Consider the following 17,525-nt stretch of genomic DNA (forward strand, 5'->3'; position numbering starts at 1 on the left):
TGAAGAAAGTAAGGGATATTCAAAATTACAACGTGAGAAAGATTGAGGAAGCCGTAAAATGTGGGCGCAGCTTTAAATCAGTAAGAAGAAAGCTTGGCATAGGACAAGGCAATGTACGCACTGAAAGATAAGCGTGGTAATATCATCAGCAATTTCGATGACATAGTAAAAGCAACAGAAGAATTCTATACTGACCTGTACAGTGCCCAAAACGGCCAAGCTACTTTCATTCGAAATAGTGACTAACCGGATACAGAGGCTCCTTCTATAACTAGCGATGAAGTTAGAAGGGCCTTCAAAGACATGACCAGGGGAAAAGCTGCTGGAGAAGATGGTATAACAGTAGATTTATTCAAAGATGGTTGATATATCATGCTTGAAAAGGTTGCGTCCCTTTATACGCAATGCTTCACATCTTCAAGTGTACCAGACAGCTGTAAGAACGCCAACATTATACTAATCCATAAGAAGGGAGACGTCAAAGAATTGAAGAATTATAGACCTATTAGCTTGCTTTCAGTATTGTATAAAAATTCACCAAGATAATTTCCAATAGAATCAGGGCAACACTTGACTTCAGCCAACCAAGAGAACAGGCTGGCTTCAGGAAGGGATATTCTACGATGGATCATATCCATGTCATCAATCAGGTAATCGAGAAATCTGCGGAGTACAATCAACCTCTCTATATGGCTTTCATAGATTATGAAAAGGCACTTGATTCAGTATAGATACGAGCAGTCATAGAGGCATTGCGTAATCAAGGAGTACAGGAGGCATACGTGAATATCTTAGCCAACATCTACAAGGATTCCACAGCTACCTTGATTCTCCACAAGAAAAGCAGAAAGTTACCTATCAAGGCAGGGGTCAGGCAAGAAGGCACATCTCTCCAATGCTATTCACTGCATGCTTAGAAGAAGTAGTCAAGCTCTTACACAGGGAGGGCTTAGGAGTGAGGATCAACGGCGAATATCTCAGTAACCTTCGGTTTGCAGATGACATTGTCCTATTCAGCAACAATGGAGACGAATTACAGCAAATGACTGAGGACCTTAATCGAGAAAGTGTAAGAATTCGGTTGAAGATGAATATGCAGAAGACAAAGATAACGTTCAATAGCCTAGGCAAGGGAACAAGAATTCAGGATCGCCAGTCAGCCCGTAGAGTCTGTAAAGGAGTGTGTTTATCTAGGTCAATTACTCACAGGGGACCCTGATCACGAGAAAGGAATTTACAGAACAAAATTGGGTTGAAGTGCATACGGCAGGCATTGCCAAATCCTGACTTGGGAGCTTACCACTGTCGTTGAAAAAAAAGTGTACAATCATTGCATTAAAACTGTGCTAACATATGGGGCAGAAACTTGGAGGTTAACAAAGAAGCTCGAGGACAAGTTAAGGACCGCACAAAGAGCGATGGAACGAAAAAGCTTAGGACTAACTTTAAGAGACAGGAAGAGAGCGGTGTGGATCAGAGAACAAACGGGGATAGCCGATATTCTAGTTCACATTAAGCGGAAGAAATGGAGCTGGGCAGGCCCTGTAATGCGTAGGATGGATAACCGGTGGACCATTAGGGTTACAGAATCGATACCAAGAGAATGGAAGCGGAGTCGAGGTCGGCAGAAAACCAGATGGGATGATGAAGTTAGGAAATTTGCAGGCGCAAGTTGAAATACGCTAGCGCAAGACAGGGGTAATTGGAGATCGCAGGGAGAGGCCTTCGTTTTGAAGTGAACATAAAATATAGGCTGATGATGATGATACTTGCCTCTCGCAGACTGCAAGGCCACAGATTTAAAACCTATCTGTACATCATCTACATAAACAGAGTAGAAAATCGCTGGAGGTAGCGAATAACGAAGCGTGTTCATCTTCATAATAAAAAGCGTACAGCTCATGACGCCTCCCTGGGCTACCCCAGTTTCCTGTGTGAATGGACGCGAGAGTGCGTTGCCTATTTTTACGCGGAAAGTGCGTTTCGAGAGGTAGCTCTCAATAACATTCAGCATGTTCCCCCTGATACCCATTTTTGACAGGTATCGGAGGATTCCATAGCACCACGTGGTGTCATAAGCCTTTTCCGTGTCAAGAAATATCGATAAAAAGAACAGTTTATGGACAAAGGCATCGCGAATATTAGCCTCGACACGCGCGAGGTGGTCGATTGTTGACCGGCCTTCTCTCAATCCACGTACATGGTACGGATCAAGCATTTTGTTTGATTCGAGGTAATGTAGAAAGCGACGATTGATCATTTTTTCGAACCACTTGCAGAGGACAACTTGTTAGCGCTATCGGGCGATAGCTTGTTACTGAGCCAGGATCCTTACCCTGTTTCAACACAGGGATTATAATAGTTTCTTTCCATGAAAATGGAAGGTGTCCTGCTGCCCAGAGAATATTAAAGAGTGCAAGTCGTGTGATTTGTGTGTCTCAGTGCAGGTGTTTAATCATCTCGTACATAACTCTGTCGGGACCCGGAGCAGAGTTCTGACACAAGTTTAGGGAAGATTTCAGCTCGACAACGCAGAAAGGCCGGTTAAATGGTTCATGTGAGCTACATTTACGATTGGGTGACTTCCGTTCCTCCCTTTCTTTGAATTTCAGAAAAGACAAGGAATAGTACACAGAGCTAGAAACCCGCTCAAAGTGCTTCTTACCAAGAGCGTTGCAACCCTTATGAAAAAATTTAATGTCTTTCTATAGAGAGGCTGATGTCTTTATGCAACAGAATCATTTGAGTGGCTAATGACTGTCTAATGCGCTTTCTGGTGTATTCCTAATGTGAATCTATTACAATCTGGCCACAGTATTTCTATAGAGTACCTGATGCATGAGTTTCTGATGTGCATCTGACGTACGAGTTTCTGATGTGCACCTGACGCATGAGCTTCTGATGTGTTTCCTAATGACATGCAATTGAACGTTAACATTAGGTTGACATTAAAGGCCGCCATGCAGATATCTGTATTGCTGCTCATGCAAGCAAATGTTTGCAGTACACAGGTCAATAGATATTTTTTGGTTCATTGTTATTTTAACACAGTGCATTAGCAACCCTTCTGAATGCTTGCACACTTGGCTTTCTATGCACTACATATAACATTCCTCAATTTGCATGGCACAAATCATCAACATGAAAGTATGGTCACTACAAAGAGTTGTAATGTAAACTCCAGCAGACCATTTCTGGCAATGAGTGGCTATCCATCGTTCTATATATGCGAGTCTACCCATGCCCATTAATCTTGGATGCCTAGCGATGCAGGCATTTGGATACAAATGCTGCATTGTTGAGCCAGCTATAAATTAAACAGGGTAATAAATGAGCAGATGTATATATAGTTGAGTTGGTTCATATTTACTTAAGAATGTGCTGACATAGAAATCGCAAACATGACTAGATAGCACATACGGGGTGTTTTTTTTAGTTGCACCAAATTTTTGAAATTAGAAAGATGGGAATCTTGGTCACGTTATCTTTACCATTCAAGTGTGCGGATTGGCAGCCTCCAGATACATAGCAATTTCAGCACTTACATGCGTAATTACCGAAGTTACACTAATTAATTTTCTAATTATCAACAATAGGTAGCTACAGCAAATGAGTACTGAGTACAAATGAGTACTACCTATCCCAAAAATCAAATTTTGAATAGGGGAGTTCATGTGGGAGCAACGCGAACAATTAGTTCCCCTTGGCAGGCTCCTTGAAACCGAAACCAAAATTTTCAAAATTGCCTGTGGCAGAAAGCACAATTCCAATCTTTGACCTAAACTACTCAATTAGACAGCCATTACTTCCATGAGAAATCAAAATGCCTAATTGAAAAATTAAAATAATTATGCTAATAACATTTAATTATTTCCATACAGCACATATTTCTATATACGAATTATAGCCCGTAGGTTCGCAAGTCGATCCACTTGGGACGAATTTGTGACACAACCAGTTTCGAGATAATTTTCAAAGTGTCCGACGAAATGAATGGGCGTTCCAGTTAACTTATAAAGAAAACGCAGTTTTCTGCATTGAAGCACAAAAGTAACTGGAACACTAATACATTTCGTCGGACACTTTGAAAGTTAATATCTTGAAACTAGCGCAGCCCAGAAAATTTGTTCGAAGTGGATACACCTTGGAAACTCATTAGCTACAGTTTGTAGATTAAGATATGTGCCGTAAATAATTAATTATAGTTATTTATTGTAATTTGGTTAAATATTCAATTAAGCACTTTGATTTCTTACGTAAGTAATGGCCACCTCATCAAGTAGTTTAGATCAAGGATTAGAACTGTGTTATCTGCCACAGGCATTGTAATGGACTCGTGTTCCTATGCGCTTGCCTGATAGTTCAGTTTAGGTTCCTGCTGTTACCTTTGCATTCCTCTCTACTGTGATGATCACTGCCTCACGAGCCCTTGTTGGATCCATTCACTCCTGTTCGTTTATCTTTACTATGACTACTTTGCACAGTGTGATGTATAAAACCGCTTGTTTTCTGCCGAATAAACAGCTGGATGTTGGCGCCCCTATATGTCATTGTTTGTCTAACGTCGTCCTCGTCTGCTTCGCGCCGTACTTTTTGTCCTCAAGCTTATGGCAATCATCACAGAGAATGACAAGACTATTTGAATAAGAAATTTAAGAAAGGTACTTTTTGTTTTAAGCAAAAGAAATCTAAGTTAAGAAACTGGATTGATGTGCACTGCGCTAAAATGCAGGAGAGTTTCACTCCACCAAAATTGAGGGCACAACTATGCAGTTATAGACTGGAATATTGCGGTTTGGCTACACTTGGTCTTGCCAGCAAGCTTTTTTGTATGAACACTCAAAGAGGTGTATACAACAAACATCAACACACATTTTCCCACAAAACTGTTTAAGTCATTGCATCCAACTATTCCAGATTTCTGCAAGAAACACCGGGGATGTTTATTTCGAATAAATAAAATTACTGCTGAGTGTAGAGAGGCATATCATTCCAAATAGAGGTGGGATGGTTCATAAGGCATACATTAAAATCCTCACTCCTGCACATTGTGTGCACTGAGGCAGCTCAGGTAAAATTGTACGTATACATCACGAATATTAAAGCTAGTTACAGCCGCACCACACTACAACAAATGCTGCGATGACAAAATTTCCGCCATAAACATTTTCTATTCACCATCAGCTGCCCACACATGATAGAAAGAAAAATGTATCATTACAAATAGCTATCAGTGAGCCATTTCTGCTTCGACAGTTCTCACAAACACAACCAGTTAGGGAAGGGGTGCTCGTTCAGGACCTTTCCAAAGGATCAATGGACCATGGCAGCTGGACAATTTAGCAAAGGCTGATGATTTTTGGACGGTGGGCGCGGAATGACCCACACAAATGGCGGCTTTCCTTCGTGAGAGTGCAAAGGTGGTTTCTGCTTGTGAGCCTCATCTACCGAAATTATGAAAGTACGCTACATTGCCCGAAAGTACAACTTTCCCATGCAGCATTATTCAGTCTTCACAATGAAAATAATACATACCAATTACAGCATTCAATTGAACTGGATCCAATCCCTCCTTCACTGGATCCTCCGTGTGCCTGTTACTGCCCTTTCCATAAAGGCTCTTGCCCTGAACCTCAGCCTCCCCAATGCGGTCGTGCATTGCCGTCATAGGACTTCAGGCCAGATAAGATCGTTCACCTATTGTCACCCACAGTGGAAAATTGACACGAGAAATCAGTGAGGCATACCGCATAAATAACAACGCATGTGTGAGCCAGACCCATTATTAATGCGTGAAAACGGCCATCCTTCGTAGATAACAAGGGATAGAAATTAGTCTATGTTTGTTTACTTTTTTCTATGCAAATACTGTTTTAATGCAAGTACACATCCAGTCTTACTTTATTTAATCCTTCCATCAAAATGCCAGTTGTTAGCCGAGGTCAAGTTGCATATTTCCCTTCCCCTCCCTGTGTATACATATAGAAACTTCATTTGACTGGAAAATATGTTAAGGAGCAGTGTTCAAAGCCCTCAGTCCAGGGCCCCACTGGCCTCTGCAGCCTGCCTGTGTAAATTTTGTCCTGAAAAGTTAAATGAACTGACCGGCATGCTCAAAAGGACACTACAAATTTCACCTAGTGGACACGGCTGGTTCTCAGAAAATGTACAAATACAGTGATTGGTATCCGGCGGCATACTGTAGTAATAGTGGGTGCAAGCTAGCTTTGACATTGCTGGAGTACTTCAGCTGTCACACGGCTGCACCTTCATATTTCAGTTTCAGAGAAATTCAAGCTCATCAAATGTGTATTTGCCAGTGGGAATTATTATGAAAACAAGACAGAAATAATCGTAAATAGCAATGTTAAACAAAGGTATGCACGCTGTATGCTTAGACCTGTGGCATATTTGACACACTACACTTCGAATACTAACATGCACAAAAAACTGCACATGCGTGTAGCATAAACAGAGAAAAAATACAGAAATAAAAGCTACAGCATCGGAAACAGTTTCAAAACTCTAAAACCAAAATAACAAGTAAACTATACTGTGTGCAAAGCAAAAATAAAACTTAATTTGCAGCCAAGTGATCAAAGAGAGAAAAAAAATACTCATCAGGACATGTTAGGTTTAGTTTTATATAGAACACGTTAATTTGTGCATAATGTTACGAACACAAACAAGCAGTAAGTTTAATGTACTTGCATAAATATTTAGCCTATTTAGTGCTCCGTTATGTAATATGTCTTTTAGCTTACACACAAATCATACCGAGATCATACTTCCAGGTACACATACGCTTCATACATACCTGACGGGACATCCAGATTACACGCTGCGCTGCTGTAGCCAGGGCCACAGGTTCCCTGCCATCATGTGGACACTGCTGTGGTCACGGCCTCACCACTACAAAATGAATTCTGTGTTAACATATAGCACTGGCACAATAAAACTGTCATATTGTGAACACATGCAAGGTGAACACATGCAACAGTCAGGAAAACATGTCTGCACTAGTGCAGGGTGGCAACAGAGCACCAGGTCGAGTCATTGATGAATGTCATGATAATAGGGACCCCTTCATCAAAGTAAAATTTTGAAGACGCACGCAGCATCAGCACATTACAAGAAATGTTTGTTTACATAACAATTCTAGGGTTTGCTTTCATGACTTGGTTTAAGCAACTTTCCGCTATCATGTTTTTATACGTCAAAGTTATGGCAGCATCCCTTGTCTTGAAAAGACAGCTCTACTAGTATGGCAAGTTGTGACTGCTTACTTTCTTTCCACCGAAAACTGCTCGTAAACCCAAAACCTGGTAAGCAGATATTATTTACTACGTCGAAGAGTTTATAAGCGAAGAAACGTAATTGCAGTAAGTATTGGTGGAGAGACTGATGGGTCTTTATATGCAACTTCAGCAGAAAAGCGGGAGCGCACGCACAGGTGCACATGATGAACATGATTATTTCAGAACGTAATGTCTCCCCCCATCCCCTCATCGTAAGAAAACGCTCATCAGGATATTCAATTGCGCATCGAGGCATTACATTTGCAAAACTAAAATATGACAACGAGCACGCAACATGCATAAGCACAGGCTTCACTTTTGTCGGGGGAGTTCTATTTCCTACGTTCGCAAGACACCCATGCACACACGAGGAGTACGCACAACACGTGTAGTTAGCAAGCACGATTGCTTACCTTTTCAATGGCACGACGCTTTCCAAGTTGCCGGTGCTGCGTCGACGATGTTACTCCCAGCATACATGCCGCTGCGTAGTGGACGATCCGAGGCACGCTACCAATAGGAATGATTTCTTTGCGATGTCCACACAACTTTCCACGACAACCCGACACAAAGGCCACGGCACGAAAATCGTTGGTCCATGTTTGCCTGGCGTGCCACGCATACGGCGAGTTTGCAACGAAACACAAGGTATCTTCTGGCACTTTTGTACACGCTAACTACGTCCCATTTCATTAAAGCAAACACAATACCACGCGATCAAGCAGCTCACACAGACGACCGGCACGTTGAAGACGCAGGAAAAACAACCACGCCACCTGCGTACTTGTGAGGTTGTTGTGGCCTCTGTGATGCCAAATATATTAACCAGTAAACTCGTATTTTGTGTCGTGTTGCGCCCAGCTACGTATATATGTTGCGAGATAAAACAAACCCCCGAACACTCCATATTTTACGCTATAGTTTATCGTAGAAAGAAATTTTATGACGTATTTTAAATTTTGAATTGCTTCTGCCGTCTACAGCCAGCAAAAGCATGGCCTTAGAGATCGAGGTTATGTTGTCCTTTGAAAGCCATCGCTGGGGCGTGATTTGAATGATTTGTGTACTACCTTCCTTCTAGATAACTTCCTGATGTCGTTAACGTCAACTTTAGCCCCAGAAATTGTTGGAACGATCTCTGAGGTACACATGTGCAGTGTACCTCAGAGATGTTTCAGTGCGCGTTGTAACTGTCGGAAAGCATCAAATCTACGGTATTCCCTCGCTCGTGTGGCGCAGGTTACACCCGTGTCGTCCGAATCTTGCTTTCGTGTTTGTGTGCTTAATGAGCATGGGATGCGCGCCTGTCGTCCGTGCCTTCTATGTTTATGTATCGTGAGACGCACGCAGATTCCTCGAAAAAGCCATGACTCTGCAGCTTGCATGTGTCCTATGTCAACAAGAATAGCTCTTTCACTACTAAAAAAAATTTAAATGAAATGTGGAATACTCATTTCTTATATATTGGTTGTTCAATGAACTATCAAAAATAATTATCGTGCAATGTTCGTGCCATGGAGCTTGGACCCTTTCTGCACTATCACCAGGATCGGCCCACTTGTTTTTTGTCAACATCTCGGATATATTTTTTCTACATCGTAACCATAGACAGCTTTGCTGTAAAAGAAAAAAATGCGCGAGTTGGCGTCATACACATTTTTATGTAATGTGCTTTGACATTAGAAATAACAAAAAAAAGCTGTCTACTTTTTTCATCAGAAACCTTAAGGTACATTGTCATTCGAGTCTCTGATGTACTTGTAATGCTAAACAACATTAGACGATGCATTTCTCATGCCTGTCTGATGACACATTAGGAATGCATCAGGTCCTAATCAGAAACTCATTGTTAATTTTCATAAGGGCGGCCTGGTCCTTGGGACTGTTTCCTTGTTCATCTACCAGGGGCAACGGATGGATTTGTTGCCCCTTCAGTCTGCTCAGCCCATCTCAGACTTTCGCCTCCTGTGTGTAGCAAATTAATACAGGAGAGAAACCTCTCCCACCTTGCCTTCGAGTCCTCCTTCCCTGTGATTTAATATTTTTGAAAGCAATAAGGTTCTCCGCATTAGGATATTGACGGAGAATGCCCCATGCTTTATTTTATTTCTTACGCGCCTCTCTACAGTCATCATTCAACCAAGGAACGCGTCTTTTGTATGAGTTACCATTTGTCTGTGGAATGCATTTTTCTGCTGCGTTTACTATAAAAGCAGTAAAATACGCTACGGCGTCTACGCTAAATCTACTGATAAAATGTTGTGATAAATAACTTGTTTCGTTAAAATCATCCCAGTCGGCAGATGATAGTTTCCACCAAGGACAATTTGAAGGGCATTCGTGTTGCTGTATCAGCTTTAACGTTACAGGGAATTGGTCACTGCCAAAGGGATTTTTTTATTACACTCCATTCTAAATACGGAAAGATAGCCGCAGAGCCCATTGATAAATATATTGAGGAATATGAATTATGTTGTATATTATAATACGTGGGATCTTTTTGTTGAATAGACACGTACTAGAGGACACAGGAAAGTTTTCCATTGGGCGGCCTCTGGTGTCGCACCGGGAGTCTCCCCAAATTGTGCGGCGAGCGTTAAAATCGCCGGTGATCACATCTGGTTCTGGGAGCTGGTCAGTGAGACTATAAAATTCCGTTTTAGTGAGTTGATAATTGGGCGGTATGTAAGTGGAGCAAATGATTATGAGCTTGTTAAAGAATATTGCTCGCACAGACAGGGCCTCGAGAGGCGTCTGAAGGGCTACATGTTGGCAAGCGACGGACCTGTCGACAATAATTGCTACCCCGCCAGACGAGGCAACAGCGTCGTCGCGGTTCTTGCGAAATATTGCGTAATGCCGGAGGAAATTCGCTTGTCTGGAATTTAAATGTCCCTCCTGGACGCAGAGCACCTTTGGCTGATATCGAGATAATAGTTCAGCTATGCATGTCGTCCATATTACGGATTAGTCCCCTGATATTCAAGTACATTATCTACTGTATGGCCATTGTGGTGTTGTAAAAAATGTGTTCTGTGAGTTAAGAAGAATTTGAATTTTAGATTCATGTGTCCTTGGCTGGAGCCATGATCTTTTGTTTTTCTTTTTTGACGCTGTCGAGAGAACCACGCTGCTCTTTCGGCACCTGCGGCGCCGGTGTTGTATCCATTGCCTCCCGGGAGGCGCTGGATGCCCGCCCTTGCAGGCGGCTTGTTCGTGTTTCAGGCCTCGACTGGTGAGTAGAGGCCTTGTGGCCCGACGACCCAGGAGTCGCCGAGCTCCTTTGCTAAGTGGGTGGAGTAGTTTTACCTACTGCTACCATGGGGGCAGGAGCCACACCCTCAGGCTCACTGCGCACGAGGCCGGGGAAGTGGCGGAGGCCGATGCAGCGCTGCCCCTGACGCGCCGCATCCACATAATTGGTACTATGGAAAACTGAGCACCTTTTTTGGCTTCTTTGAATGAGATATTTTCTTTGATTTTCAAGTTAATTATTTTTCTCTTTTTTCCACGTTTCACATGATCGGGAATATGCCGGGTGGTCGCCTTCACAGTTCACACAGCGGGGTATGCCATAACAGCTATCGGAGGGGTGACCTTTGTCACCACATTTTGCGCAGATAAGATGACCTCGGAGCTTTGCGAGCCGTGGCCGTACTTCTGGCATTTGAAACAACGTCGACGATCTGGAATGTAGGGCCTGACACGGGTTTTAGTACAGCCTGTCTTAGAGCCTCAGGGAGAACACTAGATGAAAATGTAATTATCAGATGCTTTGCTCGTATTTCGTTGTTGTCTGGTCTGATTTTTATTCTTTTTACATCAATGACATTTTGGTCTTGCCAGACCTCCAGTAGTTCTGCTTCGGCTAGTTCTAACAAGTCCGAATCTGAGATCACGCCTCGGACTGTGTTCCGAGAGCGATGTGGGGTCACTGTTATTGGGATGTTAGCAAAGGCTGTGAGTTTTGCAAGCTTTTCATGTTGCAGATTGTCACGAACCTCAAGGAGGAGATCGCCGCTTGCCATCATGCTAGCTTTATAGCCTGCTCCAATGTGTTTTTTTAGGGATTTTGAGACAATGAAAGGTGAAATGACTCTTACGGGTTTTTCAGGTTTATCGCTGTGGATTACGTGGTAGCGTGGTAAAGATTCTTTGTGTTGAACGAAAAAGTTCAGGGAGCCTGGGTGCGTGCGCGCTTTGCAGCGGTAAGATCAGTAAGCAAAGCTAAAGATGCCCTATGCATGCTTGATGAAGTTGCTTCGGCAGCAATGGCAGTCCCCCACCACGCAGCCCAACAAGGGGGCGGTACAAGTTTGACAGAGCATTGACTTGCACACGCCAGCCATGCAGCGCTGCTATAACCCAATGCGCCATACTCAAGGTTGGATATAGATCACCAGGTTAACCCAAGTCGCCTAGGAGATACAGAAAAGAATTAGGAAGAAAGGAGATGACAGGACAGGTAAGGTAAGTTGATAGGAAAGGAATAGATTGAGGAGAGGAACAGGAAAAGGCGACAACCGATTTCCCCCGGGTGGGTCAGTCCGGGGGCGCCGTCTACGTGAAGCCGAGGCCGAAGGGGTGTGTTGCCTCCGCTGAGGGGTCATAAAGGTCCAAGCACTCAGCATTGTCTCAACCCCCAGGATCCCCTTTTCCCCAGACACGGCAAAGCCACGCACGGTTAAGCGCGGGAGGGTACATCCCCCGTGTGCTCGTGTCCGTGGTGTCGCAACACACCAAACACCTGCTTACGCATACGCCCTGCGGGGCGACGTAAGAAGGAAAAAAATACGGATTACTGGTAAAAATAAAACTCGAATATAAATTCTCTATTGGAATAATATGCATGTAAAGGAACTTTTATATTATATTGGTCATTACTTTCCAAAGCTAATTCGGAGTTCCCAGACATGTTGCATTGCCGTTATATTTGAAACCAAGCATGGTGTCGCACGCTGGCCTTCACCATCACTCCAATACCTTTGCAGAATTCCGTTATCAGCTTCGCTGTAAAACCTGCTCTACTCGACAGAGCAGTGTTGGAACAGGCGGCGACGGTGTTGGTACCGTCAGCTGCATGTTTTGATACACTGTTGACTTACCGTCACCGCGTCCGGATTTAGCTATTGTTATAATGAAACAATGGCGTTTATTGATTCGGTACAGAACGCCAACATGGCGGCTTCTTCCTGCCACGTCCCAACGCCGAATGCCGGCTTCTGGCTCCGTGCGCCCCCTGGGGATCCAACTGGTCTTTCAGTGGTGGCGCTAGCTTCCGTCACAACACTCCTTCCGTCCCAAGCTTGAGTTACGGTGAATACCGTTGCACGGGTCGGCGCGTTCTGACAGACCGCCGAAGCACCGGTGTCTGGGAAACAGTTGGCGTGCCAGCAGAACTGGCACTTGCGTGGTCACTCGTTTCTGCTTGCCAAGGTAGCACGCTTGTCCGTGCGTCGCCTCCCAGAGTGGCATAATGCTCTGTCATACCACGCACCGGTGTCTGGAAAACAGCTTCAGCGTCAGCAGGACTGGTCATTGCGTGGTCACTCGGTTCCACCGGCCTAGGTAGCATGCTTGTTTGTGCCTTACCCCTCAGAGTGGCAGCACGCGCTGGCGTCGTTGCTTCTCTTTCGTCTAAAAATGGCTGCAAAATTGGCACTTGTATTTGCTGCCCATTGTCGCTGCCTCTTCCCGATGTGGGCGACTCCTCTGTGCCTTCGAGGCGGCGCCGCAGGTGGTCTGCATGTCGGTTCCACACTGTGCCATCTGCCAGCTGCACCTCAGTTGATGATGAGCTGGTGGCTCCTCCGACGACTGCTGGCACACATCTGGGTCCTGGCCTGAAGTTTCTTGCCTAGACAGTGTCGCCAACCAGGGGAACTGGTTCTCTTCTGGCTGCAGAATCGCTGCGCACCTTCTGCTGTAACTGTCGGAATTGTACCTTGCTGCGCAAGTCTGGCTTCAGCAAATCTAACGCTGTCTTGAGCCGTCGACCCATCAATAGTTCTGCCGGGGAACGACCGGTGAGGGCATGGGGTGTGCTTCTGTACGCTAACAAAATTCTAGCAACTCGACACTCAAAATTTCCAGGCTGCGTCTTCTTGAGCTTGTCTTTTACAGTTTGTACCACCCTCTCAGCGGCCCATTGGATGCGGGATGGTATGGTGGGATCAAAATAGGACGCACCCCATTACGAGCCAAGAACGACTTGTAGGTTGCACTTGTGAAGGCAGGTCCATTGTCGCTCACTATGACGTCTGGTAATCCATGGCAAGCAAAGATGTGGCGGAGGCATGCAATTGTCGACTCCGCCGACGGTGACGCCACTCGGACCACTTCCACCCATTTGGAGAATGCATCCACGAGTACTAAGAAGTACACACCTTGAAACGGCCCACCAAAATCGACGTGTAAACAAGACCACGCTCGCTCAGGGAACGGCCATGGCGCCTGCTGTATTGGCTTGGGAGCATTCCGATACACCTGGCAGACCTTGCACCTGCCCACCTTCATAGCAATGTCCTCATCAATGCCCGGCCACTACACGTGACTACGGGCCACTAACTTCATTTTCTCAACTCCTGGATGGCTCTCATGCAAAAGGTCCAACAATACCGCCCTTAGTGATACTGGAACAACCACCCGGCTCCCTCTTAGTACACAGCCCTCCATCACCGAGAATTCCTCCATTTGGTTTGCAAAAGGCCGCCACTCTTGCCCTGGTGGCAAGTGTTCTGCCGACCACAACGCCACACGCAAGGGAGCTAACACTGGGTCCTGATCGGTTGCAGACTCCACTACAGCTGCTGAGAGGACACCTGGGTATGCCCCTTCCAACATGAACACATCCTGGATTCTGGAATCCTCCAGTGGAGCCCTAGCAAGCGGCAGTCGACTCAAAGCGTCTGCATTGCCCAATCTCGCTCCTGGCCTGTAGCATAATCTGTAGTTGTAGCCGCTCAATGTCAGAGCCCACCTCAGCACTCTTGGCGAACTTTGAAGTGGTATGCGGCTCTCATGGCCGAACAGTCCCAGTAACGGTTTGTGATCGGTGCAAATGTCAAAGGGTCTTCCCCACACAAATTGGTGGAACTTCAGCACACCGAACACCACTGCCAGCGCTTCCTTATCCAATTGGCTGTAGTTCTTTTCAGCTGCCGTTAATCGCCTTGATGCAAACGCCACAGGCTTCTCCTCTCCAGACGGCATCCGATGTGCCAGTACCGCTCCAATGTCATAAGGTGATGCGTCACAACATAGTAATAGAGGTAACTTGGTGTCATAATAAACTAACACCTCTGCAGATGTCAGTAACTGCTTGCTTTGCGTAAACGCTGCTTCCTGTCTGGCCCCCTAGTGCCATGACGTGTCTTTTTTGAGCAACACGTGCAATGGGTGCAGCACCGTTGATAAGTTCGGCAGAAATCTTCGGTAAAAATTGTGGAGACCGAGGTAGCTCTGCAATTCCCGTCTGTCAGATGGGGCCGGTGCTCGTACGATGGCCTCGATCTTCTCAGGTGCTGGGTGCAGGCCGTGCTTATCGATGACATATCCCAGGTACTCCACGCTTGTTATCTCGAACACACATTTTTGAAGCTTCAACCTTAACCCTGCTCCACTCAGTCGCCTCAGCACTTCTTCCAAGTTGTTACGGTGGTCCTCTTCGGAGACCCCAGACACAAGTATGTCGTCGAAATACACGACAGTCCGGCGACAACCGCGAAGCAGACACTCCATTTCCCGCTGGAAAATTGCCGGTGCCGATGCCACTCCGAATGGCAGTCGGTTGTACTGAAAAAGTCCCTGCGGTGTGTTGATAGTCACCAATTTCTTCGACTCCTCATCCAACTCGACTTGCTGGTATGCATCCCGCAGATCCAACTTGGAGAACATCACGCCTCCCGCCAGTTGTGCCCAGATTTCTTCGACCCGTGGCACCGGGTACGTCTCGATATCTGCTGCCCGGTTTACCGTGACCTTGAAGTCCCCGCACAATCGAATTTTTCCGTCCTTCTTCAAAACTGGAACCAATGGCGCTGCCCATTCCGCGGTCCGCACTGGCCTGAGGATACCTTCTCGCTGCAACCGCTGTAGTTCCTGCGCCACCATGTCCTGCAGAGCAAATGGTACTGGTCTCGGCCTGAAGAAACGTGGTTTCACGTCCTCTGGCACTCTTATCTTGGCCTTCACTCCTGCAAAGTTACCGAGACCTTCTGAAAACACATCAAGTAATCGGCTTATCAGGTCCTTCACGTCATCGACCGAGTGCACGTTCAGCAGACTGTCGGGCGGCATACCAAAAGCTTTCGCCCAGTTCCTTCCTAGCAGGGCTCGCGTACCGCTCTTGACGACGAACAATGGTAGTCGAGCGTGTTTTTCTCCGAATTTGGCCAGCACTGTCGCTTTCCCCACGACCGCGGATTGATGGCCGAAGTAGCCTCTCAGCTTGAGATCGGATTTTTCTAGTACCATCCCTGGAAACAGCCTCGTGAACTCCGCTTCGCCAATCACCGAGTAGACGGCCCCCGTATCAACTTCCATACGTAGCGAGTCTAGCGACTGACCTTCCACGAGTACCGTGGCACAAATAGGGGGCACCTTCCGCTCCAGAATATTCACAGCGTCAGCCTGTGGGACAACGGTATTCGACGAACCGCCCTCAGGCAACCACAAATTGCCAACGTCTGACTCTTCAATTTCTTCATCGGATGCCGCGTCTACCGGTTCCACGACCTTCACCGCACGCCTTGGTTGATATCTGGCCGGTCCGACTCCTTGCCGTCCAACTTTATGTTCCGTGCCCTGCAGATTTGCTCCAGCTTCTCCTCCACTTGTGCATTTCTTTGCTGCATGGCCTCTCCTTTGACAACAAAAACACCGCAGATTACGGAACCTGCACGACCGCTCGTGGTGCCGCCCGCCGCATCGATAACAATCACCGCCAACCTCGCCAGTTCTTGACACTCGGTTAATGGCCACTCCGTCCACCTGGCCTGTCATTATTTTGGCGCCCGAAACGGCGGCTTCCATGCTGGTAATGATCTTGACAGCGCGTTCCAGTGTGAGCTCAGACTCTTCTAGCAGGCGGCGTCTCATTGCATCATCCCGGATACCATGTACGATTCGGTCTCTCAGTTCCAATTCCCCGCCGAACGCACAAGGGTCTGTCAACTTACGCAGCTCCGCAACGAAGTCCTTGACCGCTTCGCCCTCCCTTTGTGTCCGGCAATGAAAATGGTACCGCTGTACTATCACAGACGGTTTCGGTGCGTGATGATTGGTAAGCAGCTGCAGACTTTCCGGGAGCGGAAGATCACTTGGTCGTCGAGGTGCCAGTAATTGTCGCAGCAACGAGTACGTCGGTCTTCCACATGAACTCAAAAACACCGCACGCTGCTTGTCATCCGAGACGCTGTTGGCGATGAAGTGTTGCTCCAGCACTTCCACGTACTCTTCCCATTCGTGTCCTTCCCCTCTAAATGGCTCCAACTTCGCCATCACGACTGGTCGCCTCTCACCGTCCGGGTCCAAACTAGGTTATTCCTCGTCGCCAGTTGTTATAATGAAACAATGGCGTTTATTGATTCGGTACAGAACGCCAACATGGCGCTTCTTCCTGCCACGTCCCAACGCCGAATGCCGGCTTCTGGCTCCGTGCGCCCCCTGGGGATCCAACTGGTCTTTCAGTGGTGGGGCTAGCTTCCGTCACAACAGCTATGGTGCTACAATAATGTAATTTCGCGCAGCCCCCGCGCTAGCCCCGGTTGCTGCCAGCCGATGGTTTGAAGAATCGCTAAATTTAGCAGCGGTTCTTTATTTCCTTATTGATAGGTTTCGTATGGACCGGGAATAATTGTGTTATAAAATGTTACAAAGGTTGGTAGGCCTCATTTAATTAGCATTATTATTAGGTATCGCATTTTTCGATCGTAAGATATGGCGTAAGTATTCGATGGAAGCGGTCGCACATTTGAACCTACTTCCCATCGAATGAGCAGAGTGACATGTTTCTGCGACGAAAGAGCAGAACGCACCGCATGTGCCAGCGACGCAGTGTGTCTTAAAGGCGTCGCAAAGATGCACAATCATGTGTGATTTCACGCAGTTTTACGTCTACCCGTTTTTGTTAGTTAGTGGTAGGTTTTTGTGGCGCAAGGGCAACTGTGGCCCAAGAGCGCCAAACACAAGGTTGATGGTCGACTCAGGTTAGTGATGATGATGATT

At 46.2% G+C, this 17,525-nt stretch overlaps 1 protein-coding gene across 1 annotated transcript; it reads right to left on the reverse strand.

The window, feature by feature from the left end:
- Positions 1–14,654: 14,654 nt before the first annotated feature.
- Positions 14,655–15,842, reverse strand: LOC119448970 (uncharacterized protein K02A2.6-like). The gene has a single exon (XM_037712172.1). It carries the CDS (start codon positions 15,840–15,842, stop codon positions 14,655–14,657), a length of 1,188 nt encoding a protein of 395 aa, XP_037568100.1.
- Between the last annotated feature and the right edge of the window lie 1,683 nt (positions 15,843–17,525).

The sequence above is a fragment of the Dermacentor silvarum genome, chromosome 4 (genome assembly GCF_013339745.2).
Source record: "Dermacentor silvarum isolate Dsil-2018 chromosome 4, BIME_Dsil_1.4, whole genome shotgun sequence".
Classification (NCBI taxonomy): Eukaryota; Metazoa; Arthropoda; class Arachnida; order Ixodida; family Ixodidae; genus Dermacentor; species Dermacentor silvarum.